Source organism: Aethalodelphis obliquidens, unplaced genomic scaffold (genome assembly GCF_003676395.1).
Source record: "Aethalodelphis obliquidens isolate GAN/ISIS:26980383/991018 unplaced genomic scaffold, ASM367639v1 scaffold128, whole genome shotgun sequence".
In the NCBI taxonomy this organism is placed as follows: Eukaryota; Metazoa; Chordata; class Mammalia; order Artiodactyla; family Delphinidae; genus Aethalodelphis; species Aethalodelphis obliquidens.
This window is the reverse complement of record NW_020838072.1, coordinates 531,507-558,408: the sequence shown is the minus strand read 5'-3', so window position 1 is coordinate 558,408 and position 26,902 is coordinate 531,507. Positions and strand designations below refer to the sequence as shown.

Genomic DNA, 26,902 nt, shown 5'->3' with positions numbered 1-26,902 from the left:
CTGCAAAAGGCCCCAGCCTGTATTCTGAGGGTAATGGGGACTCCTGAGAAGTTTTATGCAGGAACGTATCATGGTTAGATTTTTATTTGAGAAATAAACTAGGAGGGGCTGAACTATTGGGAGCAAGAGACGGGGACCGTGTTCGGGCAGTGAGAGCAAGAACAGAGAGAAGGACCCCGCTGGGCTTCAGCGACTGGTGGGAAGTGGGAAATAAGGAAGAGGGAGGCGTCAAGGCTGGCTCCTGGTCTGCTCTGATTGCCGGTGGACAAGGGGGAGGAAGCACTGGCGGTGTGGGGTCTATGCGGGGAGACATTTGATGGAAGACAACGAGTTTCGTTTCAGGTGTGTTGAGTTTGAGTTGCCAGGTCAGGCTGCTCAGAGGAATCTGGAGCTCAGGACAGATCTGGACTGGAGACCCAACCTGGGCATCCCCAGCACAAATGTGGATGGGGATGAAACAGGAGGGGATGGGACTGACCGAGGAGGACGGGGGTGAGGCCTCTGGAGGGTTTGAGTGCAAAGCAAGGCCCTGAGGAGAGCCCAGCAAGAGAGAATCCTGGATGGAAATAAGAGAGGGGAGCCGAGGGAACGCAGAGTCTGGAAGTGCGGGGACACCACAGACCACAGAAAGCCTGAGAGGGCTCACTGGATGTGGCTGCTGGTGGGAAATGAGAGCTGAACTTCTGCCTTAATGGAGGAAGGAGCTGTTCGAATAGCTCACCACCACTGTTCTCGCCATGGGGAGCCCCACCTTCCTTCCCTCTGCTGGCCCAAATCCCCAGCCGTCTTTAAAGACTCGCATGGGTCATGGAGGACAGAGGTGAAACTGCTCTTTTCTCTCCAACAAGGCCCAAGCTTAGTGACACCTGGCTCGTTACCCAATAGTGTGTCTGTCCCTCCCCACCTCAGGGCCTGGCACAGAGCAGCATCTTAGTCTCTGCCCAAGAAGGCAGGGCGGAGGGCTGGGACCAGGGCGTAGCACACTGAGGAGTGAGAAGGACGCAGTAGAACCTGGGGCCCAGCAATTCTTTTAAGAAAGCTGCCATTGAAAAGAAGAAAAGAGAGAGAATGCTTGCTGAAAGGGGCTGCAGGATTAGGGGAGGGGGGTTCGCTTTGGTTGTGAAGATGGGAAAAGCCTGTGTAGAGACCAAGAGGAAAGGGCCTGCGAGAACCTGTCTTCCCCTGATGGACCTTCTTTTCCTTTTCTCCTAGGTCACGCCCAGAGCAGAAGCATGAATGATATTTCTCTCACCCCAAATACAGACCAGGTAGTAAAGCCCCTGCACCTGGCTGCTGTGGAGGGCCAGGGCAGGAAGAAGTCTTTGGTTTCAGGGGTAGGGAGCCCCTACAGGCAAAACTCTACTCCCGTGAAAAAGTGGGAGTCCCCAGGAAGGATGCGGGTGGGGCTCCGGGTTGCCTTGGTGACCCAGCCCAGTCCAACACTTGGGTGCCGGCTCTGTGCCAGGCCCTGGAAGGAGTAGGGGACAGAGAAGTGTGATCAGATGAAATGCCAGCTATCCCTGACTTTGGGGTTTATTGGAGAGAGAAGACCGCCACACAGAATTTCACCTCCTCCATGACACACAAACAGTTTTAAGGAGGAAGTGGGGGCTTGGGCTGGTAGAGAAAAGCAGTGGGGCCTCCCTGTGGGGACAATAATGATAGTGAATCAACTGGACTGCCCAACAGTGTATCTTCTCCTTGGCTAGTGCCGGATAAAGTCAGTTCTTGTCTCCCACCAGCTTGTCTGAAACCTCCTTGATGAGATCAGAATCCCGCAAACAAGTTGAGTCCAAGTTCTAAGCCCACAGCCCAGGACCCCCATGACTGTGCCCCCAAGGGAAGCCCAGAGGAGGCTTCCCTCAATTCCAAACATTCACATCTCAGGGGCGGAAGGTCCCAAGGTCTCCTTGCCTGTGCCCCCAGGAGTGGGAAGGAAGGTGATGAGGGAAACCTGAACTTTGGCACCTACTCCTCAGGAGCTTCGGTGACCTCCAGGCCTCCAAGGCAGTCCCAAGTTTGGTGGAAGGCAAAACAAGAGTATTCCCTCATGTCAGTGTCTCCGGGGCCCTTTGGTGGCCAAAATAATAAAATAACAATAATAACGGCATCAACCAACATTTGAGGTCCACACATTTCCTGCACTACATTGTGCGGTGCGTTTTCTGTGCATCATGAAGGTACTATATCATCTCCACTCTACAGATGAGAACGTAAAAGCAGTTAAATAACGGGCCTAAGTTCATGCAGCTGAAAGGTGGCACACCCATCATTTGATCCAGGCAGTGTGACTCTAGAGCCCTTAATTTGGGAGTGACTTAGGAACGAGTATTCTGGAATCTTATTTAGAGAAGAACCCCACTTTACTATAGTCATGCACACAGACAGTGGAGCCGTTATAAGGAAGCGCTGCCTAGTAAAAGTTTTTCACAACCTATTTTTCATTACCTATGTGGTAAGAAGAATACGATCTGCTACTTTCCCCCGGCAATGCTGCCTTTGATTTAGGGGTTGGAACCCAACACCGGGCTCCAGCGTCCGACTCTCCTAACTGGTTGTGTGATGCTGCTTCTCAGTATCTGCAGCAGCACTGGCCGTTCTTTAGGTGCAACTTTCTTCACCACTCCACATTGGCCCTGAGTTCCAGTGAGCTCCCGGTGAGCAGAGTGTGGATTCAAACAGCGTCGCTGTGTGCAGTGACTCAGCAGAGCTGGACCAGGGTCCCCTGGGTTCAGGCAGTGGGGTCAGCAGGACCCTGGTTAGACAAGCCCGTGGCCAGACCATCACCAAGCCAGGGTGGCCAGAACACCAGAATGGCCTGTTTCTGGGATGCCACAACTCTGGCCTCCTTACTGGGGTGACAGACTACAAGGGAGGACCAAGGCCCTGTTTTAACTCCTCTCTGCTCATGGTTTTGAGCGTGCTGCATGGGCCACTCCAGAGCATTGCCGTTTTCAAAACCTTGTTCTCCAGGGCACTCCTGCCACCGACTTGCTCCCTGCCTGATGCCCAGGGACATGGAGTTGGCAGGGAGACAGTGGCTGCCCTGGCACACCCAGAACTCCACCCTGAAGAACCTGCTTATGAACCCGCTAACTGCTCCTGGGACAAAGGGACTTTCTGAGTTGTGGGGATTCTGGCCTTCCCATTAACGCGTGCTGTGGCTTATTCTCACTGCGTTAGGGTCCTTGGGGCTGTTGCCCAGGTGGTTGTGGAGAGTTTTATGTTTCTTAAGGGATTTAAAAGATTATAAGGGTGCAGCCCTTGCTCACAAGCCTTTTCTAGTGCTGGTAGGTCCCCCGCCCAGTATGTATCTCGTCCCCCACGAGTCAAATCAGGAAATGGCTGTGGGCCCAAAGGGGCAAGACCTGTTGGCCATGCCCACGCCCATAACTGACCCCTCTCCAGGGACAGAAGGAAACTATCTTCACTGAGCTTATGAGAAACAAACATTTCTGTGCCCACAAGAGAGACTCCCATCAAGGGGGAATAGGTGGCAAAATTGTGGCGTCCGCAGAATCTCTCTGTACCACTTGCCTCCACCTCCTGGGCCCTTTCTTCCTTTGTTGGCCACTGTGGACTCCCACCAGCCCGGTCCTCCCCAAACACTCCTTCCCCACCTCTCTCTATGAAACTATCTCTGTCTCTTGCCTATCCCCTTGCTGCCCAGAGGGAAAGTGATCTGAAAAACGAATGTACCCTAAGATGTTAAAGACTAAGAAGAGTGCGTATGTGACCACCCCTGGGCACTTTCATCATAAGAGAGGGCTCCGGAGGAGTTGGCATCTTATCCATAGGATGAAAGTCATGACCGCAGAGAGTGGGGCTGATTTGGGGCAGAGGGCTTGTCTCCAGCACCTCTCACATTGGACCCCACTCACTCTTCCTATTTGACCTTCCTGCCCTGACTAGACACCAGCCAGAGGGACTGGATAGAGGGTACTTCAATAGTCTCAGTTGGAAAGGCTCAGAAGCTATGAGTTTCCTGGGAGGTCCTCTAGGGGTGACTTGGGGGCACAGAAGCCTCTCACAGGCTTGGACCCCCAGGTCCAGGGGTTCCTGTCAGCCAGGAAGCTGGTGGTAAAGATAAAACAAAGTGTGTCCACTCTGGCCATCAGGATGGTCTCATTCCTCCCACGGCCATCCAGGGTAAAGGCAGAGAGGGAGGGCTGGGTAGCTGGAGTGTAAGGGCCGAGACTCCCATCTGCTTGAGCTGCTGCTGGGGGAAGAGACCTGATGTCCAGCAAGCCCTGACTTTCTATTCTGACCCCTCAACTCACACTTCAGTAGAACAAGGTTTTCGCCCATCAAGGAACATCTTAGGGGGTCAAGTCGTTGCCTGTTCCTTCCCATCTACGAAAGGCTTCATTGGTCCCTGGGGTTAACCAACTTTGAGTCTCCTCATCTGCAGATTGTGGGAGAGTGTCGGCTTATTTCCTTCAGTCTCTTGAGAAACGCTGGGAGAATTTTGTAAGGTTAGGGCTCCACAGTAGTCTGAACGGGCTGAGTGAGAGCCGAAACCACTGCACGTGAGTATCCATGGGTATCTCGTGTCCCCCTCACTGACCAGCGGAAAAACAAATTCATGAAGAAGATCCCCAAGGATTCAGAAGCCTCCAATGTGCTCGTGGGCGAGGTGGACTTCCTGGACCAGCCATTCATTGCCTTCGTGCGTCTCATCCAGTCAGCCATGCTGGGAGGAGTGACCGAGGTGCCTGTCCCCACCAGGTGAGAGCCATTGAAATCTGCCCACCATACCCACCCTTGGGTGGCCAGCTGTCCATACAGTCAGCTAGTAGTGCAGTTGGAGACACCCCTAAATCGAAGAAGGAAAAGTAGGGAACTGTATGGCGATGGCAATCTGACTCAGGAAGAATTTGAGAGAATTTATTTAAAATAATCATAAACAAGAAGTAGCCAGCAGCTGGGAGAAGCACTGCTGGGTGAGCTCTGGGATGCCAGGGCGTGGCAAAGATGCTCAGGTGGGAGTGAAGAGGAATGTCTCTCCAAAGCAAATACGGGATTCAGAGGAGGGAAGGGACACGTTTCTGCCCAGTTAAAAAATTAAGAATGGATACTATTTAGGGCCAGAACATCCTTCTCTCCACCTGCTTTTACTTTTCCTTCTCACTTTCCCCCTCCTCCTCCATCTTCTTTGCAGATTTCTGTTCATACTGCTGGGACCTTCTGGGAGAGCAAAATCCTACAATGAAATTGGCCGTGCCATTGCAACCCTCATGGTAGACGACGTAAGTGCCACGAGAAGCATGTACTCCTGAACGTCATGGCTGCCGCGTCAAACGCTGTGCCTTCATTCATTCACTTATCCAACAAGTCACGTTTGAGCGCCTACTGTATGCCAGACCCTGTGCAGGGTGTGAGGATTACAAGAATGAGGGAATAGTCACTGCCCTTTAGGAGCACCAATCAAGTGGGAGAGATAGACCTACAATCCTAGAGGGAACCATGTGCTAACCACCCAGGCAGTCAACGGGCCCTTCACACACGAGGGGGCTTTAAAGCTAAGGATGAGCCCCAACCTAGGAGGCAGGCATTCCAGGCAAAGGGCCACGGTTCGGAGAGGGAGGGGCTGGATGGAAGTGGTTTGATATAGGCTCAGCGTAAGAGCATCAAGAGCAGGAGGTAACACCAGAGAGAGGAGCCATATACTATACGGAGCCTGTAGGCAGAGCTGAGAGTTGACACTATGTGACAGGGAGCCTAGAGGAGTTTAAACACGAGCGCAACCCAATCAGATCTGTAAAGTCAGAAAGAACCCTCTGGAGACAGTGTGGAACGATGCAGCCTGACCCTCCAAAGATGAAGGGCTGGGATGTTAAAACAGATTTGAAATACCTGAGCTTCTCCTACTGGGCTCTGCGTGGGTTTTCTGAGGAGCTCGCTCTGTGGGAAACTGAGAGCAGAAAGGTTAAGTAAGTAACTCAACCCAGGTCGGACAACTGGAATACAGAGACCTGGCCTTCAGGTCCAGGAAGAGCCGCCTTGCTGCATGTCCCACTGTCCCCACTGTGCTATGTTTCAACTGCCCCGTTGTTCTCATCTCAGAAACTGAGAACAAATTGGCAGCTGGAGTAATGGCTCAAAGTGACTTTCTTTGAAAGTGTATGTGGTTGTGCCCCCGGGAGGTGGATGAGATGATGACTGCAGCAAGAGAGCGGCCCTTTCTCTTCCTCTGCCTCTTTCCCTGCCAGCTCTTCAGCGACGTGGCCTACAAGGCCAGGAATCGGGAGGATCTGATCGCAGGGATTGATGAGTTTCTAGACGAGGTCATCGTGCTCCCCCCTGGAGAGTGGGACCCAAATATCCGAATTGAGCCACCCAAGAAGGTGACTTCTGCTGACAAGAGGTGTGTATGAATGGAGGGGTGGCAAGCGGGGAGCCGGGTCAGAGGGAGCTTTCAGTCTGTCCGTTTCTTTTTTTGGATTTGAAAGAAAGATGTCAGCGTACATGGGTTTATACCTTTTTTTTTCAGTCTCACTTTATTTCTCTGGAAAAAAAAATCAGAAGCAAATATGCTGAATGTGACCATCTGTAAAACCTGGGTGATCTGTGTGTGGGTGTTGCTAGATCATTCTCTGCATTTCTCTCTGTATTTTAAACTATTTGATGATGTTAGTTAGAAAGGTAAAGGAGTTGTGAGGACAGTCCTGGAGGTGCTGATCTCTTCCTAGGATTGGGAGCCCCACTGTCCCCTGTCGCCCTTCTCCTTCCAGGAAATCCGTGTTCTCCCTGACTGAGCTAGGTCAGATGAACGGCTCTGTGACGGGAAGCGGCGGAGGGGCTGGAGGCGGCGGCGCTGCAGGCGGCGGCGGCAGTGGGGCCGGCGGAGGGAGCAGTGGGGATGATGGAGAGATGCCAACCGTGCACGAGATCGGGGAAGAGCTCATCTGGACAGGAAGGTGCCCGCTCCAGGCCTGACAGCGACACCAGTTGTCTTAGATTTCTCTTCTCCTCACCCACCGTTTAGGAACCTTCTCCACCTCTGTCAGCAGCACCCACTCCTGGCCTTGGGATCTGGTCAACGCAGGCTCTTCCTCCCCAGCCCTCAAAGCCCCTCCTGGATCTGGCAGGAAAGGGGAAGCTAGTGGAGGAACCCAAACTTTTCTCAGGACACCCTTTGTTACCTGTATTAGTTTCCTAGGGCTGCGGAAACAAAGTATCACAGGCTGGGTGGTTTAAACAATAGAAATGTATTCTCTCACAGTTCTAGAGTCTAGAATTTCCCAATCAAGGTGTCAGCAGGGCCATCCTCCCTCTGAGATTCTGGGTGGAACCCTTCCTTGCCTCTCTGTAGCTTCTGGTGGTCGCCAGCAGTCCTTGGTGTGCCTGGGCTTGCAGCTGCCCCATTCCCATCTCTGTCTGTGTCCTCAGATGGTGTTCTTCCTGGGTTTCTGTCTTCGTATAGCATTTTCCTCTTCTTATGAGGACACCAGTCCTATTGGATTAGGGCCCACCCTAATGAATTCATCTTAACTTGATTACATGTACAAAATAAGGTCACAGTTACAGGTTAGAATTTTGATATATCTTTTTTGGGGACATAATTCAACCCATAAGAATACCTTTTGAATTTTTTTAACCTTTTGTTACCTAGTCAAGAAACTTGTTTTAAAAGAAAACAATAGAAAATTTTCCTGGCTTTCATTTCTTTGCCAGCTCTTAGAATAACTTGGGTAGATCTGAATTTAGGAAAGGACACAGCCCTGCAAAGCTATGTGTAAATCATAACTTTGAGAACGAGTCATGTTTTTTATGCCCTTGGCTCTCTGCCTGCCAGTGGTTCCCAACTTTACCTACTCCCCACTCCCATCCTCACCCAGGGGACACTTGGCAATGTTCAGAGACATTTTTGTTTGTCCCAGCTGGAGGGGAGATGCTACTGGTATCTGGCAGATAGAGACCAGGGACACTGCTCAACATCCTCCCGTGCACAGGACCGCCCTCCCCCAAACAAAGAATTATCCAGTCCAAAGTGTCAACAGTACCAAGGTTGAGAAAACCTGCTCTGTGCTAAGCACTGTGTTAGGAGCTATGGAGACTAGCGTCCCCAGTAAACATTCTCCCTAAACCTAAAATTCCCCACTTGTTTGTTCCACAAAGCAAGGAAACCAGTTATAAGGTTCGGAATCTGCCCTTGATGAACCTGTTATAAACCAGGATCTCTCCATCTCCTAGAGCTGGACACACCTATGTTTACCAAGCACAGGCACCCTGCGGATGATCAGGGACGTGAGGAGGATAGCCGTCTATGGTCCCCAGGAGTTCCATTCCCTGTGAAATGTTAGGTCTACCCCAATACATATTCCCATAAGGCCTTCTCTCCCCCACCCAGGCTGTCTGTGACCACCCTTCCCAGGGGAGATGGTGCCAACCACAAACTCAGTTTAATGACAGAATTCTTCCCTGGTCTTAAATGTTCTGGTGGAAAGATCCCTTTCCCCATCCACCCCTAGTCAAGTTCCCCTCCTCACTGCAGACTCTGCAGGCTCCTGTAAAGAGCCCTGCCCCTGCACTGGTGTCTGTGGTGAGAAAGCAGTATCTGGGCCTGTCTTGAGCAGGTTCTTCGGTGGCCTGCGTCTGGATGTCAAGAGGAAGCTGCCCTGGTTCCCAAGTGACTTCTACGATGGCTTCCACATTCAGTCCATCTCTGCCATCCTATTCATCTACCTCGGCTGCATTACCAACGCAATCACCTTTGGTGGGCTTCTGGGGGATGCCACTGACAACTATCAGGTGTGTGTGAGCTGGGGACATGCATGCAAACCTCAGAAAAATCTGCTGCCACCAGGTAGTGGTAAGGAGCTTATTCCCATAATCCCAAAACCAAGGTTTGGGTTTGACCTACCATCCAGGTTCAGACCATCACTTTTTGTAATCCTTTACCCTTGAGAAAAATAATAACAAGCTGGCATAATTAAAAGGTCTAAAGTTAATCATATTACTAAAGACCAAATTTAAAGATTATGTAAATAGAACAAATGTTTAAGGGGAAATCATCTGCTTTGTTAGTTGATAATTTTCCTACTGATGCTTTAACGAATTTAATGAGCACAATTAATTGAGTTGCTAATTGTGACCTTCTTCCCATACTTTTTAAAAAAACTAACCTTAAATTCTTAGCTTGAAGTTAAGACATTTTTAGAAATGTCTACCATGACAACAACACAGGTATACCTGGGGAAAACAGTTCAGCAGAGACACTAGCCTGAGACCCAGACAAGGGTCTTCTCCGTTGGGGGCCTTTGGGATAGTATCACTGGAAAGCTCGGAGCACCAAGGTGAAGACCCACTTTCCCAGATAAATTAAGATGAGTGCCTATCTCCAGCCCACACCACTCTCCTGAGCGGCAGGTTCAGTATCCGGCTGCCTCCTGGGCATGTCCACATAGCTGCCCTTTGGGATCCCCCAACTCACAGGGCCGACATTGCATCCATTACCTTTCCTCCAGACCTGCTGCTCCCCCCAGCCAATGAGCGACACCATGGTTGACCCAGATATTCACACATCATCCTTGACTCATAAATCCCAGCTTCCCCCAGTAGCCCTCATGACATGGTCCTAGTTGCCTCTCAAGCCTCATCTCCCAGTATTCCCTTTCTCAGATTCCTGTCCTCCTCACTCATCTGCATTCTGTTTTCCATCAATCCTGATCATCTTTCAGTTCTTCAAAGACGTGCTCCCTTTCAGCTCCAGCCTTTGTGCATACTGTTGCCCTTCCCGGCACACTCTTTCTCATCCACTTACCCTATTCTCCTGGTCAATTCTCTGCTCATTTTTTGGTTCTCAGCTTCCGTGTATCTACCTCTTGGGAGGCTTTCCTGACCAACCCTTCACTCTTACTGTATGCTCCTACCTTATCCAGCCTTATCATATTTCTTGGCAGTGGTTCTTAACAAGAGACGATTTTGACCCCTTGGAGACATTGGGTCGCATCTAGAGACAGTTTGGGTTTTTATAACTGGGAAGTGAGGTGCTACTGAGATGCTAATAAACAACCTACCATGCACAGGATAGCCCCCTACAACAAAGGATTATCTAGCCTGAAATGTCAGTAGTGCTGAGGTTAAGAAACTCTGCTGTATGGAAATCGCCTAGTTTCTTGTGTGTATCCCCCACTAGAATGAAGATGCATTATCTTGTTTGTTCCTGGGTTCTCCATGTCTAGCACAATGCCTGATACATAGTAGGCCCTTAATAGATTTTTGAATGAATGAATGAATGAATGGTCTGACCTCTAAAAGCACCTGCTAGATCTCTGAATTAATAAATGATTGGGTGGATGAATGGACTGTCCTCTGGGAGTAGAATGGGCACAGGAACAAGCACGACCATTGGCAGCCCTGTTTTCTAGGCCCTAGGGTGACAAAAGGAAGTCACATGGGACCTAGAATTAGAGAGTGATGCTTGGCAATTATGTGAGGTTGTGGAGTCAGAGATGGGGAGCAGAATTTGAGGAGGAGAGGACCTAGGATAAAGGACGAGCATTGTGGCCCTTGCTGAGATAACTGGGGTCTAACCTGTCAGAGAGGCCCCTTTCTCACACCTCTACTGAGCCTAACACTCCTCCTGCCCCCAGGGAGTGATGGAGAGTTTCCTGGGCACTGCCATGGCTGGCTCCTTGTTCTGCCTCTTCTCGGGACAGCCTCTCATCATCCTCAGCAGCACAGGGCCCATCCTCATCTTCGAGAAGCTCCTCTTCGACTTCAGCAAGTAGGTGCCCTTGGTGGCCCCCAGTGCCTGCTCTCACACTTGGGACAGTATGCCAAGGTTGGAGTAGGGGAAGAGCCCCAAGGGGGAGGTGAGGTGAGAAGGTACCAAAGCTGTCTTTACCTGTAGGAGGCACTGCCAAGTGGTCCCTCCTGACTCCCTCCGATATCTGCCTTTAAGCCACCTTAGTGCATATTAGCACAGCCCATGGGGAGAAATCCAGGCAAGACAAGAGGAGAGAATTCACACTGCTCTGCTCATGAGCAATTATGACTTGAAAGTCAATGCAGTGAGTGTATAAAAAGTTTCAAGCTGGAGGTCAGAAGGCTATACCCTGACTCATGCAGCTCTGGGCTCAGTTGCCTCACCTACAACATTTCTAAGGTCTGCTCCAGCTGTGTCATTCTGAAATTTCCCTGTTTTTCATTCACTCTGGTGTTTGTTACCAAATGTGTAAGAACCGAAGTGTGCGAGCACCTTTCTGCCATCCCATGGGAGCCTTTCCCAGAATTCTCAAAGACCAGACAACCCCACCCGGGAACTGTCCCCATCCCCAATCCTCTTGTACTTCCTAGGAGGGCATCCGTGCCACAGGAGGGGCAGATGAGGCACCCAGGGTGGGTCTGGGGAGCCGAGCACAGCCAAGAGCCTTGGGCTGGAGGCCCTTCGATTCCCTCTGCTTTCCAGAGGCAATGGCCTGGACTACATGGAGTTCCGCCTCTGGATTGGCCTACACTCAGCTGTCCAGTGCCTTATCCTGGTGGCCACAGATGCCAGCTTTATCATCAAGTATATCACCCGCTTCACTGAGGAGGGCTTCTCCACCCTCATCAGTTTCATCTTCATCTATGATGCCATTAAGAAGATGATTGGTGCCTTCAAGTACTACCCCATCAACATGAACTTCAAGCCTGACTCTATCACCATCTACAAATGCGAGTGCGTCGCCCCTGACACAGGTGACCGGTAAACCCAGAGGTGCCCTAGGCCCCCACCCACTCCCCACTCCCCTCTAACACCCACTCCCCCTCTGCCTCTCCCCTCCACCCCGTTGTCTACTCAAAGGCAGGAGCAAGAGCCTGCTTGGGAGGGGCTGTTCATCCAAGGACTTTCTGTCCCAAAGGAGCAAATACAGGGTCTTAAACCAGTTTTTGGAAGGAAATCAAGGGGACAGGAACTCTAATGAGGATCACAATGCCAGAGCCCAGGGTCATAGTCAGGAGGAAGCAGTGATAGCGATACCCCAGGAAGGGAAGAAGGCATGCTTGGCCTCAGTGTGGAGTAATGTGGAGGCCACACCAGTCAGAAATGCTACTCGGGCCAGAGGCCTGCTCTAGGCCAGAGGTAGACCTGATGGAGCCTGAAGTCCCTCCCAGCTCCATGAGCACATGACACCATGAGTTCTCCCTGACACATCACTGCCAGTGTGTTCACACCAGAGGGATGAACATCCCTACAGATGGGGACATGTCCAGGGTGGAGGACTAGTCAGGGTGGAGGAGGACCTGGCAACTATGTCATTAAAGAATGGTTCGAGAACCTGGGGTTATCCAGGCTTTTAGAGAGGTATGAGAGAAAGTCTGTCATGACACAGAGGGGCCAGATTCACCCTGTGTAACTATAAGATGAAGAATGAGGGCTGAAGAACAAAATCTCCAGGAGCCAAGCGCTGGCTGAATTCAAGGTATATCTTAACAGTGGTGGAAGCCACCACCCTGAGAGGTATTGGCCCCCTCGGGTGGTAGCAAGCTTCTTGGACACTACCTGGATATCCATCTGCCAGAGGTATCGTAAAAAGGATCCCTATGCTGGGTGGGAGGCTGAATCAACCAAATGGTCAACCCATTCCTGTGAAGTCCCCTTCTGACCAAAAAAGTGTCATCTGTAAAGTTAGGACTGTCCATAGCTGAACCACTGGCCTCTTTTGCAGTCAGAATCATGCCCCTAAGAGCTTTCAGTGGGACATGCTCAGAGTGCCCAGGATGCTATAGAGCAGAGGCTAGAGAGCCATCCACATACCTCTTAGCACCACCAGGCTGGACTCACAGAGAAAACTGAGGTCCAGAGACACCCAAGGTCACACCAAATGTCAGTTTCCCTAGAGGATATCAATGCTGGCCCTTCCAGTCTCATGGAACGCTTGTGAGGTTTTCATATCTATACTCAGATTCAGTTGGCATTTCACATAAGTAGTTACCGTGTTGTTCAGCACCTTAATGCATACAACTGATAAAAAATATTGATAAGTCAACCAAAAATATTTGTTGCACAATTATTGTGCACTCTACTTTAGACTAGGCCTTGTAAGGATAAAGTTGTCTGACATCAGGGAACATAGTTTTGGTTGTACCCTCTCACCCTCTGTCACTGCTCTGAATTTGTAAAGATATCGAGACAATTTTTTTCTCTTCTTCTTTTTTCTATAATTCATTTTCAGTTATTTCATTAAAACCCAGCAGTAGGTGAAGCTGTCTGTTGTCCTGAGCCAGGGCATGTTGCTTGCCCAGGGGAGTGAGGAGATCCTCCCTGCAGGCTCTTGTCATCACACTGTAGAGCAAATCCCACCTCTGTGGACTAAGCCCCATCAGGGCACTTTTGTTTTCTGCTCACACCCTCTGGACTACAGACCCATTGCACTGAACACAAACGTTCCCACCAACATGGCTTTTGGAAGTACACATCCTTAATTTCTTTCAGAAATGGTCCAAATTCTAGGGTCATATGTGGAACTTCGGCCATTCTGGGAATCATCTGTCCACAGGAGAAACCAAACATAGGGGTTCCCTAGGAACAGGGCACATCAGGTAGGATTTGAGAACTATGATAGGATCCACCTACCTCCAAATAGTGTCCCCTCTGGCCTTGCCCAGGTGCCTAATGTCACCTCATTCCTTTGGGTCATGCTATCGCCATGATTCTCAAAGTTGGTCCCTGGAAGCAGCATCAGAACTATCCGGGAACTTGTTAGAAATGCAAATTCTCAGGCACCCTCCCCCCCCCCCCAGACCTGCTGAATCAGAAACTCTGGGGTAGAGACATCTGTATATTAACAAGCCTTCTGGGTGATTCTCACGTATGCTTAAGTTTGAGAACTACTGCTCTATTAAACTGAGTCATTATTAGCAACTAGCCATAGTGAGATTAGGTTTTCAGTTTCTTCGTGGAGAGTAAAGGAACTGGAAACAGGACAAGTTAGTTTTGATTAGGAGAATATGAAAGGGAAAATTCTAGATGTTTAGGACACTGGAGAGGGGGGAGCTAACTAGGAGGGTTTCTTTCCCAGTCCATGGGCCACTCCTTTACGAACTGTTCCCTAATCCTAGTGCTACTGCAAAACCCAGTTTGACGGTGGCACACTATCACTCTTTGTCACTCTTTATCAGTCAGAGCTTGTTTCGGGAACGCTTCTTAATCTAATCTTGTTTCCATTGTAACTGATTTGTATTCTATTTATTGATGCTGCACACACTGACTTGGCTGCTTTCAATCCCAAGTGAGTACCACTTTGTAAACACTAGAATTTAAAAATATTTGATACTTGGACCCTTTCTAGGATTTTTCATGTTATGATTCTTCCTTCTTCATCTCAAAGTGGCTTTCAGATAAACCTCACAAAGTTCTCGATATAAAAGAATGGCAAAGCCTAAGCAGAAGACATCAAAAGAATGTCTGATCTGACAACCTTGGGCAATGGAAGCGCATCTACACTCACCAGGCTCGAGTGTTAGCTGGGGGTCCTGTAGCATTTGTGAGGGGACCCCTGAGTCAGCCTTCCTGCTCGCCGTCCCTGCTCCATTGTTAACTGTGCATCGTGTTCTTTTGGTCAGTAGTGTGAGGAAAGGCAGCAGATGTCCCTGATTTCTCTTAAGTGAAGCGTTCTTTAGAATAGTTGTAACAAAACTCTGGGTTTGTAGAACTTCTCAGAATATTCTGCCCTAGGTCAAGACTGAATTCCTTAGCCACTCCCAGCCCCAACTGCCCCAGAAGTAGGCAACATAGAAGGGCCCTGTGATCACATCCACCCCATGACAGTTTGTTAGAGGTTGAAGGAAGCTTCAGGAATAACCTCTTATTCCCTCTGGGTTCCTAGCAGGAGTTAAATGGGGTTTGCGATGCATTTAGATTATTGCTAGCAAACTGGCTGAGCCTCCTCCCTCCCTCCTTAAATCAGCTGCAGAGGAACTGCTTAGTCAGTCTTCACCTGGAGGATGAAGGCGAGGAGAACCTGGCCCTTCTCCTCTATGCATGCAGTGCAGGAGCAAGAGAAAGGGTGACCTCCAAAGCTGCCTTTTTAATAAATGGCTGCATCCCTCAAGCAGGGGATTACAGTTCCTCTCAACTCGTCGCATGGCCCCTGAAGGGAACCCTCCTCTGCTCCACTTAGGGACACTGAGGCTGGGGCAGGGGATTGTGGACAAGGGATGCAGAGTGAACATCTGAGAGCAGCACCTCTGAGGTCCTGATTCTCCTTCAAGTCCTGGGCCCAGGTTTAATTTTCCTCAGCTAGCATTTAATGGGCAGATTAGGGAAGATACCCAACAAGTTCTTACAGGCCCAGCTGACCTGAAAAAAAAAAAAAAAAAAAAACATAGGGACAGGGCAGGAGAGAAAGGAAGTGTATGTGGAGGGGAGCAGGGCAGGGAAGGAAGCTCGTCGTATAGAGCTGGGAGGTGTGTAGGCTCTGGGCCAGCCTGCCTGGGATGGGTAACGGCTCCCCCAAGAGTGAGTTGCGTGACCTTGGGCAATGGGCAGGTTACTTAGTCTCTCTGGGCCTCAGTTACCTCATCTTTAAAATGTGGAAATTTCTTGGGGATTTAGGAACTTAGCAAGATGACGTACGTAAGGGTTTGGCACAGTGCGTGGCAAAGACTTAAGTTCTTTGAAAATGTGAATTAAGTCTAAGAGCACAGACATTTGTCAGGCGGGTGGCAGGGATTCACAAGGCACATTATTTACCCACTTGTGTTAGCATCTCGTCTTGGCAGCAGGTTTTAAAGCCAGCCCTTCCATGTCAGACAGGAGCTGTCCTAACCTGGCCCAGCCAGACTGTCGGAGCTGTGGCCCAGGCTCCCTCCCACCACCCCTGCCCTCCCTGAGCAAAGTGAGGAGAGTGAAGGGTGCAGCTGCCCTCACAATGAAAGCCAGTCCTTGGCTCTAAGGAACTGGAAGGAAATGGGAAAGAGTGGGGCCCGGGGTGGGGTGCAGGATCCCCACCCAGCAGGTGCTGACCTTTCCCCATGTCCTGTGCTCATCCACAGCGAACACAACCGCATTCAATGCTTCAGCCACGTCGCCACCCAACACCAACACTTCTCTGGTAAGTCCTTTCTTCATGTCAGACATGCAAGGGCTTCTGTTTGTGGGGAGATTGAGAAGATTTGGGAAACTTAGACCAGACTTGCAGAGATTAACCCTGCTGCATACCCACACCAGGGTCACCCGCAGAGCTGTGAAAATGAATATTTTTAAGTATATACTGTCAAAATCCTATTTTGTCTCATTTTTTTAAATCCTTGTGCCAAGCCTCCCCCTCCTCCCTCCCTCTCACACACACACACACACACACACACACACACACACGCACACGACGGGGGGGCGGGGCGGGGGGGGGGGGGGGGGGGGGGGGGGGGTGGGGTGGGGTGGGGTTGAGGTGAGGAATGGTAAGTAGGGCTGTGCAAGGCTGTAAACTTTCCCGCCCATCTTTCTGCCTTCTTCCCTGCCTTTGTACCGAGGACTCCCAGTTCCTAACCAACAATGCTACCCTGCAGCCCCAGAAAGCTTATTATTGCTCCCCCCTCTCTGAATCTGATCTGTCCTTTGCACTCACGTGTCTCTGAGGGCCCCTGGTCTGGTCTGCCTTTCCCAATAATGATGAGCAGCGGCCGTCAGGAGAAGACACCTAGCCTAAGTGGCACTAACGGTGGGAAGTAGAAAACCAGGTGAAGGGTAGCACCTGGTAGGTACTGGGAGGAGAATTTCGGACTTTTAGTGTCCCTAAGCTTGCCTCTTAACTTACCCTGCACAGGCAGCTGACTGCTCAGTGGCAATTTAACCTAAGATTTTCTCAAATATCTGATTTTGAGGGAGGAAAAATGGAATCAGTCAGTGCCTATGTATGAATACTTACTATGTGTAAGGCGCTGTGTGCGGGTGATGTGATGGTTCGAAAAACATCTAAGAAACAAATGTGGTCCTTGCCCTCCAACCTGCTTGTAATATGCATGTGGAGATTAACCTGAAAAAGTAACGGGCAGCACAAGTAGAGCGTGCCGTGCGTCAAATATAGGTCAAATGCATCCTTCCAGCAGTGGAGGCAGGACGCACTCTGCAAACTAGAGAAGAAAGCCTCATGGAGAAAGTAGAACGCGATCTGGTCTTGAAGGTTGGGAAAGTTGGTTCCATAGAGAATAGCACATTCCAAGCCTAGGGACCAGCATAGACAGAAGGGCACAAGAGGAAAAGCACAAAATCTGTCCTGAGGACAGTGGGTGGACCAGTCCTGCTGAGACAGAGTGAGGGTGGGGCATCACACAGGGAAATCAGGAGAAATAAGTCAAGACAGAGATGTTGGGCCAGACCAGTGGGGCAGTAGAGGCACGGCTACATTGCGGGGGGCATTCGCATTGTCTTGGTCTGTTGATCCCCATTCTATTGGTCTATTGATCTAAGCAGGCCCAGGGCCAGCTAAGATTCAAAGGGGAATCACCTTTTGATGGGAGGACGGTTGATGTCACATCACAGAGGAGTGTGGACACAGGGAGCCATGATCCACTGGGGACTGTTATTATATCAAACTACCACACTTCTCTTAATACAAACATACATTATGGCTAGTTGCAAACATCTGTTTACTTCATTATGTAGGTTCCTGAATATTTGCACATTTATTTTTCAAAATATAAATTAAATTTTATTATACATTACTCTCCTTCTATTACACTTAGAAACATATATATTAATATACATGTGTGAATATAGATATATAAATATATGTACCTATACATACTTAGGAACATAAATAAGAATATATATAGGAATGTGTAATATATATATAATTGTTTTGTGTGCCCTGGATTTTAGGCATCTGGGACACCAAAGGTCAAGTGACTGAAGTGATTAACCCAAGAGAGGTCTGACAAGGGTGGGGTGTGAGCCCCTTTCCTTCTTCTGTGCACACAAAAAGTGTGTGCATAGAAGAAGGAAAGGGGAGGATAAATGTGAGACACTCCAGGAAGGAGTTGTGGACAGGACCCATGGTTGATTGACTGAGATGGGAGCCAGTCCTGCACTTTTCCTCCTCACTCACAAAGCAGTACATCCTAGAACACAATGAAGAAGCACACGTCAGCTCCTAACCTTCCCAGGGAACCTCCTGCTTGTCATTCCTTGAAACAGCCTGTTCCCAGGACCATCACTCTGTTGCTGGGCACTATCATGGGGCAGGAGGGCTGGGGCCCCTTGGAGGGTGGGAGGGGTGCGTGGGCTGTCTGGAAACTGCAGTGGGGAGGAAACAGCTGACCTCCCAGGAAGGCCCTGACTGTTTCTCTCCTGTCTTGGTCTACAAGTACAACCCCCTTAACCTCACAGCGTTGGACTGGTCCCTGCTGAGCAAAAAGGAGTGTTTGAACTATGGTGGGCGCCTACTTGGGAATTCCTGCCAGTTCATCCCAGACTTGGCACTCATGTCCTTCATCCTTTTCTTCGGGACATACTCCATGACCCTGACCCTGAAGAAGTTCAAATTCAGCCGCTATTTCCCTACCAAGGTAACTTCACCCTACAGTCAGACAGTTCACATGGAAGCCACCACTGAGTCCCTGAGAGGGTTCTGGTCCAACTGTTGGAATGGACACCACATCAGCACTTGCTCACTGAGGTTTTTTCAAGTTAAGAGCACAGACTTTGGATCAGAGAGAACTGGGTTCCCTTGTTGTCAAGCCCCATGACAACACTTGATATTGTCAGACTTTTATCTTTAGCCTAGTAGTATATTGTGGGTTTTTTCCTTTTATTTCCCCAATGACTAATGAAGTTGAAAATCTTATCATGTGTTTAATGGACATATGACCATTGACTTTCTTTTTTCTTTTTATACTGAGTTGTAATTTTAAAAGAAGTGACTTATAAAGAAGTCACTGTTATCTTTTTTAAGATCTTTATTGGAGTATAATTGCTTTACAATGGTGTGTTAATTTCTGCTTTATAACAAAGTGAATCAGCTATACATATACATATGTCCCCATATCTCTTCCCTCTTGCGTCTCCCTCCCTCCCACCCTCCGTATCACACCCCTCTAGGTGGTCACAAAGCACAGAGCTGATCTCCCTGTGCTATGCAGCTGCTTCCCATTAGCTATCAATTTTACATTTGGTAGTGTATATATGTCCATGACACTCTCTCACTTTGTTCCAGCTTACCCTTCCCCCTCCTCGTGTCCTCAAGTCCATTCTCTAGTAGGTCTGCATCTTTATTCCTGTCCTGCCCCTAGGTTTTTCATGACCATTTCTTTTTTTTTAATATTCCATATATATGTGTTAGCATACAGTATTTGTCTTTCTCTTTCTGACTTACTTCACTCTGTATGACAGACTCTAGACGACCATTGACTTTCTTCTTGTAAGAGCCTGTTTAAATCTCTTGCACATTTTCATCTGGGTTGTCTGTCTTTTTCTTTCCAATTTGCAACTCTTTATATATTCTGGATAGAAACATTTTTGTGATCATATGTGTTGCAAATATCTTCTGCTCTATGACTGACCTTTTTACTTTCTTAATGGTATCTTTTGATTAATAGAAATTCTTAGCTTCACTGTAATCAAATATATCCAATTTTTCCTCAAGGAAAATATTGGATAGAAGATATTCTCCTATGGTATCTTCTAAAAGCTTCATTGTTTTTCCTTTCATGTTAAATCTATAATCTACCAGAATTGCTTTTAACATATAGTGTGAGAAAGTGTTTGTTTTTTATTTAGATAGCCAATTGTTCTAGCACTTTAAAATTTTATTTTATTTTTACAAACTAAAGAGGAAATTTTATTTACTTAGGTAACATTTGTTTATAACATTATATAAGTTTCATGTGTACATTATGTTTATACTTCTTTTCTTTTCTACATCTTTATTGGAGTATAATTGCTTTACAATGTTGTGTTAGTTTCTGCTGTACAACAAAGTGAATCAGCTATATGCATACATATATCCCCTCCCTCTTGAGCCTCCCACCCACCCTCCCTATCCTACCGTCTAGGTCCTCACAAAGCACTGAGCTGATCTCCCTACCAGCACTATTTTTTTTTTTTTAAAGACCATCCTTTTCCCACTACTCTGCAGTGCTTCCCTTGCCATATATCAAATGTTCACATGTGATGGGATCTGTTTCAAGGTTCTTTACTCTGTTTCACTGATTTATTCGTATGCCAATATCACAGTCTTCATTTCTAAAACTAATAATAAGTCTGTATATCTTACAGACCAAACTTTCCCTCTTTGTCCTTCTTTTTCAATAATGCCTTGGCCCTTTGTATTTCCACATAAATTTTAGAATCTTAAATTTCACCAAAATAAAAACTTATTGGAATATTGATAGAATTATATTGACTCTAAATGTCAATTTGGGGAGAATTTACACCTCTCAAATTCTGAGTCTTCTAATCCTTGAATATGGTATACCTTGCATTTATTAAGGTCTTTTATTTATTTATTTTATTTATTTATCTTTGGCTGCGTTGCATCTTCGTTGCTGCACACGGCTTTCTCTAGTTGTGGCGAGTGGGAGCTACTCTTCTTTGCGGTGCGAGGGGCTTCTCATTGCGGTGGCTTCTCTTGTTGCAGAGCATGGGCTCTAGGTGCGCGGGCTTCAGTATTTGTGGTGCACGGGCTCAGTAGTTGTGGCTCATGGGCTCTAGAGCGCAGGCTCAGTAATTGTGGTGCACGGGCTTAGTTGCTCCACAGCCATGTGGGATCTTCCTGAAGCAGGGCTCGAACCCGTGTCCCCTGCATTGGCAGGCGAGTTCTTAACCACTGTGCCACCAGGGAAGTCCCTATTAAGGTCTTTTTTTTCTCTCTCTCCATAATATTTTGTAGGTTTTGATCTTGAGGTCTTGCACATTTTTAATTTTTTTATTTTTTTTGCGGTACGCGGGCCTCTCACCGTTGGGGCCTCTCCCGCCACAGAGCACAGGCTCCGGACGCGCAGGCTCAGCGGCCATGGCTCACGCGCCCAGCCGCTTCGCGGCATGTGGGATCCTCCCAGACCGGGGCATGAACCCGTGTCCCCTGCATCGGCAGGCGGACTCTCAACCAATGCGCCACCAGGGAAGCCCGAGGTCTTGCACATTTTTGATTAGATTTATTCCTAGGTACTTGATTTTTTATTTTTTACCTATTGTAAATGCTAACTGCTATTTTAATTTCATTTTCTAACTGTTTTGTGGCTAGAATAAAGAATTCATTAATCAAAACAGCACTTGCATATGTGAGCAACAGTTATGAAGTGAGGAGGGGCACTGGGAAGATTTTTAGCAATGCTCTTCTAACAGAAACCACATGCACACTCTTCTAAAGCCATCTTAAATAAATTTTCTACTACAACTACTACCAATAATAATAGTGATGATGATGAAAAATATCTTTGATATGAATAATTGAATTTTTGCCAATATTTTGTAAAGACTAAATAAAAGACTTTTGGGGAAGATTTACAAAATACAAACTGAGCAAAAAATAGTGTACTTGCAACACGAATGCATCCTCAAGACAAATTCCCTCCCTTCCTTCCAACTTCCAACCAGATCATATCCCTAAGTTGCCTTTTATATAAAAATTCCAGAGCAGTGACTGCATCTGAGAATATCTATTGCCTGAAGGATGAAATAAAATTCATGTTAGTGTCATATTCTTTTATCACCACCTTTTTTTCCCCCTCAAATTAATACTTACAAAGTGCCATGTTGCTACCTGGCATTTAGTGTTGCAGAGAAGAATGAGATCGTACCATTTCAGAGCCATCAGTTTGGTAAAAACACAAAGGACTTGGAAAACCAAGTATTGGAAATGAAAAGTGATGGGTGGGAGTGTCACCAGGTTCATCCAACTTAGAGAGTGACTGGCACTCTCTGAGATAGCTGAAGATGGGTCTTCTGACTCTGCTCAAGCTCTCAGCAGCTCTCCTCTTCACTACTGGAGGTGGGGTCTGCCTGGAGTGGGCAGGAGCTTCTCTGACTTGCTCATCTCTTTTCTGCAGGTTCGGGCCCTAGTAGCTGACTTTTCCATCATTTTCTCCATCCTGCTGTTCTGTGGAATTGATGCCTGTTTTGGCCTGGCAACCCCCAAGCTGCTCGTGCCCAGCGTCATCAAGGTTTGCCCAGGACCCCTGCTCTGTGCATTCTCTCCTCCTGCCCACCAGTTGCAGATCCTTTCCCCTCTATGCTGATCAAATTTTTATGTGCTCAGCCACGTAACCACGTGGGTTCTCTGTATGCTCCACCCTTCCCACACGGCCTGCTAGGGGCGGTCCTTTGAGAGAGTGGTTTCCTCAAACCACATATATCCACGATGAACTCCTGCTGTGTAGCCACAGGATGGGGAAGGTGCTGGAATCTACTCTCCAGCCCAGCTGAAGCCCCTTGATTTCCACTTACAGGTTTACAATTCCCTCGCTCATGGCAGTCTACAAGTTGGGCCATCTTCTGAAAATGATCCTTTAAAACAGTGATCCTCGGGAGTTCCCTGGTGGCCTAGCGGTTAGGATTCTGGGCATTCACTGCCATGGTTCATTCCCTGGTCGGGGAACTGAGATCCCGCAAGCCATGCGGCAAGGCCAAAAACAAACAAACGAAAAAGACAAAACAAAACAGTGATCCTCAAAGTGTGGTCCCCAGACTAGCATCTCGCCCTCATCTGGGAACTTGTTAGAAATGCAAATTATCAGCTCTACTTGAAACCCATGGAATCAGAAAGTCTGGGGGTGGGGTTCAGGGCTTTGAATTTAACAAGCCCTCCAGGAGATTCTGGGGCCTGCTTAAGTTTGGGAACCACTGCTTCAGAATTTCCCATTAGTCTAGAGTTGGTGCTATTTGCTTGTAGCTCCGCGTGAGCCCTGCTCCCTCACAAGGAGCTCGACCCGTCTAAACTGGACTGGGAGGTACAGGTTCTAGAACTGACCCTCCCTGCCTTTGAGGGCTTGACCTTCGCAATATTATTTCAGCTTAAACATCTCATAAAACTCATGTTGGCCTTGAAATGTAAAGTACTGCTTTCTCTGAAGTAAACAAAAGGTAAACTTCAGCCCAGCTCCTGCACAGATAATCCTTTATTCTTAATATGCAAGTCTAAATTAATGTTTGGTGTTTTACAGACAATTCTATAACCTCCCCCAGACAGATGACTCAGAGAAGAGGCAGAAAGCATCAGGCACTGGGCCCATCATTTTCTTTTTTCTTGCTGTTGGGCCTCATTGCCATTTCTTGTTAACATCTTTTGCAATCTCTACCAATGCCCCCTGACTCTGCACCTCCCTGTTTCCCAGACAAGCCCATGGCGGCTGCAGCAAATCATCCTTTGTTCTGTAGACACCACTGCCCTTCCCAAGTCTGTGCCTCCGGGGTCTCTCTAAAGTTGCAGGTGCCTAATGTCTTTAAGGGATAAGATTGCACTTGAAAAGTACCCCAGGTGTGGGAATAGCGGGAAGTCTGGGAGAGCGGGCTAGACAACAAGTGCACCGGGACAAGGGAGAGAGAAAAGGGCCTTCTCCTTTGCTCTGCTCAGCCCACGCGGCCTGATCGAGGCTGGTTCGTGGCCCCCTTTGGGAAGAACCCATGGTGGGTGTACCTGGTAAGCATCCTGCCCGCCCTGCTGGTGACCATCCTGATCTTCATGGACCAGCAGATCACGGCCGTCATAGTCAACCGGAAGGAGAACAAGCTGAGGGTAAGGCTGGTGCTAGGAGGAGGGGCACAATCTCTTTCTTCCCACAGAGTCAGAAGGAATGAAGGAGGGAGGAGGTGCTTCTTTCAAAATGTTGGGCCACTTGTGAAGCAAAATATGAGGGCAGAAGACTGGAGTTCCGGGGGTGGGGAGAATGTGACCTCCAGATGTGGGTAAGGCCAGAAGGGCCAGCGGAGAGGCTCCAGGGACCAGGACCAAGCCCAGGATGGGCCACTGGGCACGGCTCCTTGCTTCTCCCAAAGTGACCCTCCCGCTCTGTCTCCTGACAGTGAACTTGGGAGTCTGAACAGATCCTAACAAGGGGATTTTGACCCGGAACCATAAGGCAGAGGGGCATCCATGCCTTCCTGGCCCCGCCAACCGTCCTCCCTGCCTCTGAGTCTGAGGAGACGCAGACTAGTCTCTCCCCCATCCCAGCCTGGGTCACTCTCGGCTTGGTCTAGGCCGGCCCCACCTGGGACCCCTCATTAGGGAACTATAGAGATACTGGGCTGCTGGGTAGGAGAACTTCTTCCCAAGGACCCAAACCCAGGGCCTCTCCAAGCCTGAACACCCCTCTCCTCCCTCACCTGCGTCCGTTCCCTGGTTCACCAAACCCTGGGGTTGGTGAGGCCTGGTCACCTCAGGGTGGCAGTCCTCTCAGGGTGCCGTGTAGAAGCCCACGGGGAGCCCTCAACACATGTTCCACACAATGGCTGCCTTGGGAGAGCTCTGTCTCCCCCACCCCACCCCAACAGGTGGTTGGGAACTGGCTCCCTAGACAGCTTCCTCCCTCCCACTGCCCCTGCAGAAGGCTGCTGGCTACCATCTGGACCTGTTCTGGGTGGGCATCCTCATGGCTCTCTGCTCCTTCATGGGGCTCCCCTGGTACGTGGCTGCCACGGTCATCTCCATCGCCCACATCGACAGCCTCAAGATGGAGACGGAGACCAGCGCCCCCGGGGAGCAGCCGCAGTTCCTGGGGGTCAGGTAGGTGGTGGTCAGGGCCCGAGGACCACCTGGGCAGGAGGGGTCAGATTGGGGGTAGTGGGGAGAGAAAGCAGGTTTTTCGTACCATCAAGGTATTTGGGTGAATAGGGCCCCTTCTCTAACTACCCAGGAACCACAGGGATAGGAGTGATATCCCTGAAGGGAGGGAAGAGGGAGACAAAGAGTCAGTTTTAAGCGGTGCTTTCTTCTTAATAGATTCCAGTCAGTACACCCCAGCCCCTACACATGCTCTCACCTCTCACCTGTACAGGCTGCTCAAGAGTTCCCACAGAGCCCCTTCTGACCTGACTCTTTGTCTCCTCTTCAAGACTCCCTAGCCATGCCGTCCCCCAAATAACCCAAAGCAGGGTTCGGGTCCTGCTCAATCTCCATTCCTCCAGAAAGCCTTTCCAGGACCACTCCCACCCCCTGGGCTGTGGCCCATGGCCTGTCACTTCCGTTCCTTCACTCACCCCTCCTCTCATGCAAATGTTTCAGGCAGGGAAGCGCATCTTCCACCCCTTCGGACCTCTGGGGTGAGCCCACATCAGACCCTGGCATTCTCATACATGGCTGTCCTAAGAGCTTCTCCTCACTACCTCGGAATTCCTGGGCTGCCCGGCCAGCCCTGAGCAAGGTTCCTATGGTCAGGGCAAGGTCCCCTCCCCAACCTCTGAGCCCCAGATGGCTGGGCCTGAGCAATCTGCCCCAGAGCCCCAAGCTTCCCCTGGACTTGTGCCTGGGTCTGAGCACTCCAGAAAACATACCTGCCCTCCAGCCCCTGATATCTGCTCTGCCAGCAGCCAGGCCCCATTCCCTTAAATCCTCATCTGTCGTGCTTCACAAGCGTGGGATCTTATTATAATCAAAAGGCAGGGATAATGAGCACTTCATATCCCACTTCATCCTCACAACAACCCCTGAAGTGCATGCCATTAGTCATGTTCTACTAATGCTGAAGACATTTAGGGCCTTGCCTGATGCCACACAGCTAGTAAGTGGCAGAGCCAGGATTCAACCCAAGCTGGTCTGGCTCAAGCACCCCCTGTTAGCCACTGCACTGGATAACCTCCTGAATGCCCCTACAAATGCCCTCACCTCAGTTGGATTCCCTCTCTTCCCATGTGCCAGGCAGCTGGTCCTCACGTCACTGGTTTACTCTCTGGAATGGGGCAGCAAGGCAGAGGCCAGAGCCTTGGACACAACCTTCAAGTGCCCACAGAGGGCTGGAATGGTCATGGAGCATCTCCCAATCCACCCTGACCATGTGTTCTTTTCTGCCAGGGAACAGAGAGTGACCGGCACCATTGTCTTCATCCTGACAGGGATCTCTGTCTTCCTGGCTCCCATCCTGCAGGTGAGGCTCTGCACCCTCTGCTAGGGCCCTGTCCGCCCGAGAAGGCACTGATCCGATGCCTCAGAGGGGGGAACGGCCTCCCCACAAGGCCCCTAAAAAGGCAGGATCCTATTAGGCCAGACATGTTTCATCATTATTACTGTTTTCTGTAATGTTGCATCCTTTATTATCAGCAGCAGGCCATCCTCACTGCTCTTTCCCACCCCTCCCAGGGTCCACCCTCACCTTTCTGAAGGACACTTCCCACAGACATTTCTGCCAGTTTCCATCCTTGCTTAAATCAGTAGCTTCTCAAGCTGGTTGTGTTTCCACGTTGTGGTTTATGGCCTCCTTGCTCACCTAGTTTCTGAAGTTTAAAACTTGCAGGGGAGAGGGAGGCTTCTGTCCTTGTTCTTGGGGCCTGTTTTCTGCTCCTCTGTTGCATGTCTTGGGCGCATAGGTGACTTTTTCCCACACTGTTCGAAGCCCCTCTTGCTCATGTCCTTCCAGATCAGCTGGAAGAGATGATAGCAATGGGGTGTGCATTTGGAGCATGGGTCCCCCAGAAAGGCTTTCCATTCCAGCCTTTCACCTGTTGTATTAGTCTGCTCTGGGTGCCACAACAAAAGGCCACAAACTGGGTGGCTTAAACTAGACATTTATGTTCTAGAAGTAGATCATGGTCTTTCCTCATGTGTGCACGTCTGTGTCCTATGTAATGTGTCCTGTGTCTCTTCTTATAAGGACCAGTTGTATTGAATTAGGCTTCATCCATGTGACTTAATTTTACCTTAATTACCTTTTTAAAGGACCTATCTCCAAATTCAATCACATTCTGAGGTACTAGAGGTTAAGACTTTAACATATGAATTTGCCTGGGCGGGGGGGGGGGGGGGGGGGGGGGGGGGGGGGGGGGGGG

General features: G+C 49.2%; 1 protein-coding gene across 1 annotated transcript in view; it reads left to right on the top strand.

Annotated features, from left to right (window-relative positions):
• SLC4A5 (solute carrier family 4 member 5) overlaps window positions 1-26,902 on the top strand; it is a 96,722-nt gene that overhangs the window by 53,930 nt on the left and 15,890 nt on the right. The window contains exons 8-21 of the mRNA XM_027099061.1: window positions 1,213-1,268; window positions 4,571-4,728; window positions 5,162-5,249; window positions 6,213-6,367; window positions 6,735-6,920; window positions 8,580-8,754; window positions 10,599-10,732; window positions 11,417-11,688; window positions 15,988-16,046; window positions 18,295-18,495; window positions 21,976-22,089; window positions 23,499-23,660; window positions 24,469-24,647; window positions 25,932-26,004. Of these exons, the coding sequence (XP_026954862.1) occupies window positions 1,213-1,268; window positions 4,571-4,728; window positions 5,162-5,249; window positions 6,213-6,367; window positions 6,735-6,920; window positions 8,580-8,754; window positions 10,599-10,732; window positions 11,417-11,688; window positions 15,988-16,046; window positions 18,295-18,495; window positions 21,976-22,089; window positions 23,499-23,660; window positions 24,469-24,647; window positions 25,932-26,004 (2,012 nt within the window). The remainder of the gene's footprint in view (window positions 1-1,212; window positions 1,269-4,570; window positions 4,729-5,161; window positions 5,250-6,212; window positions 6,368-6,734; window positions 6,921-8,579; window positions 8,755-10,598; window positions 10,733-11,416; window positions 11,689-15,987; window positions 16,047-18,294; window positions 18,496-21,975; window positions 22,090-23,498; window positions 23,661-24,468; window positions 24,648-25,931; window positions 26,005-26,902) is intronic.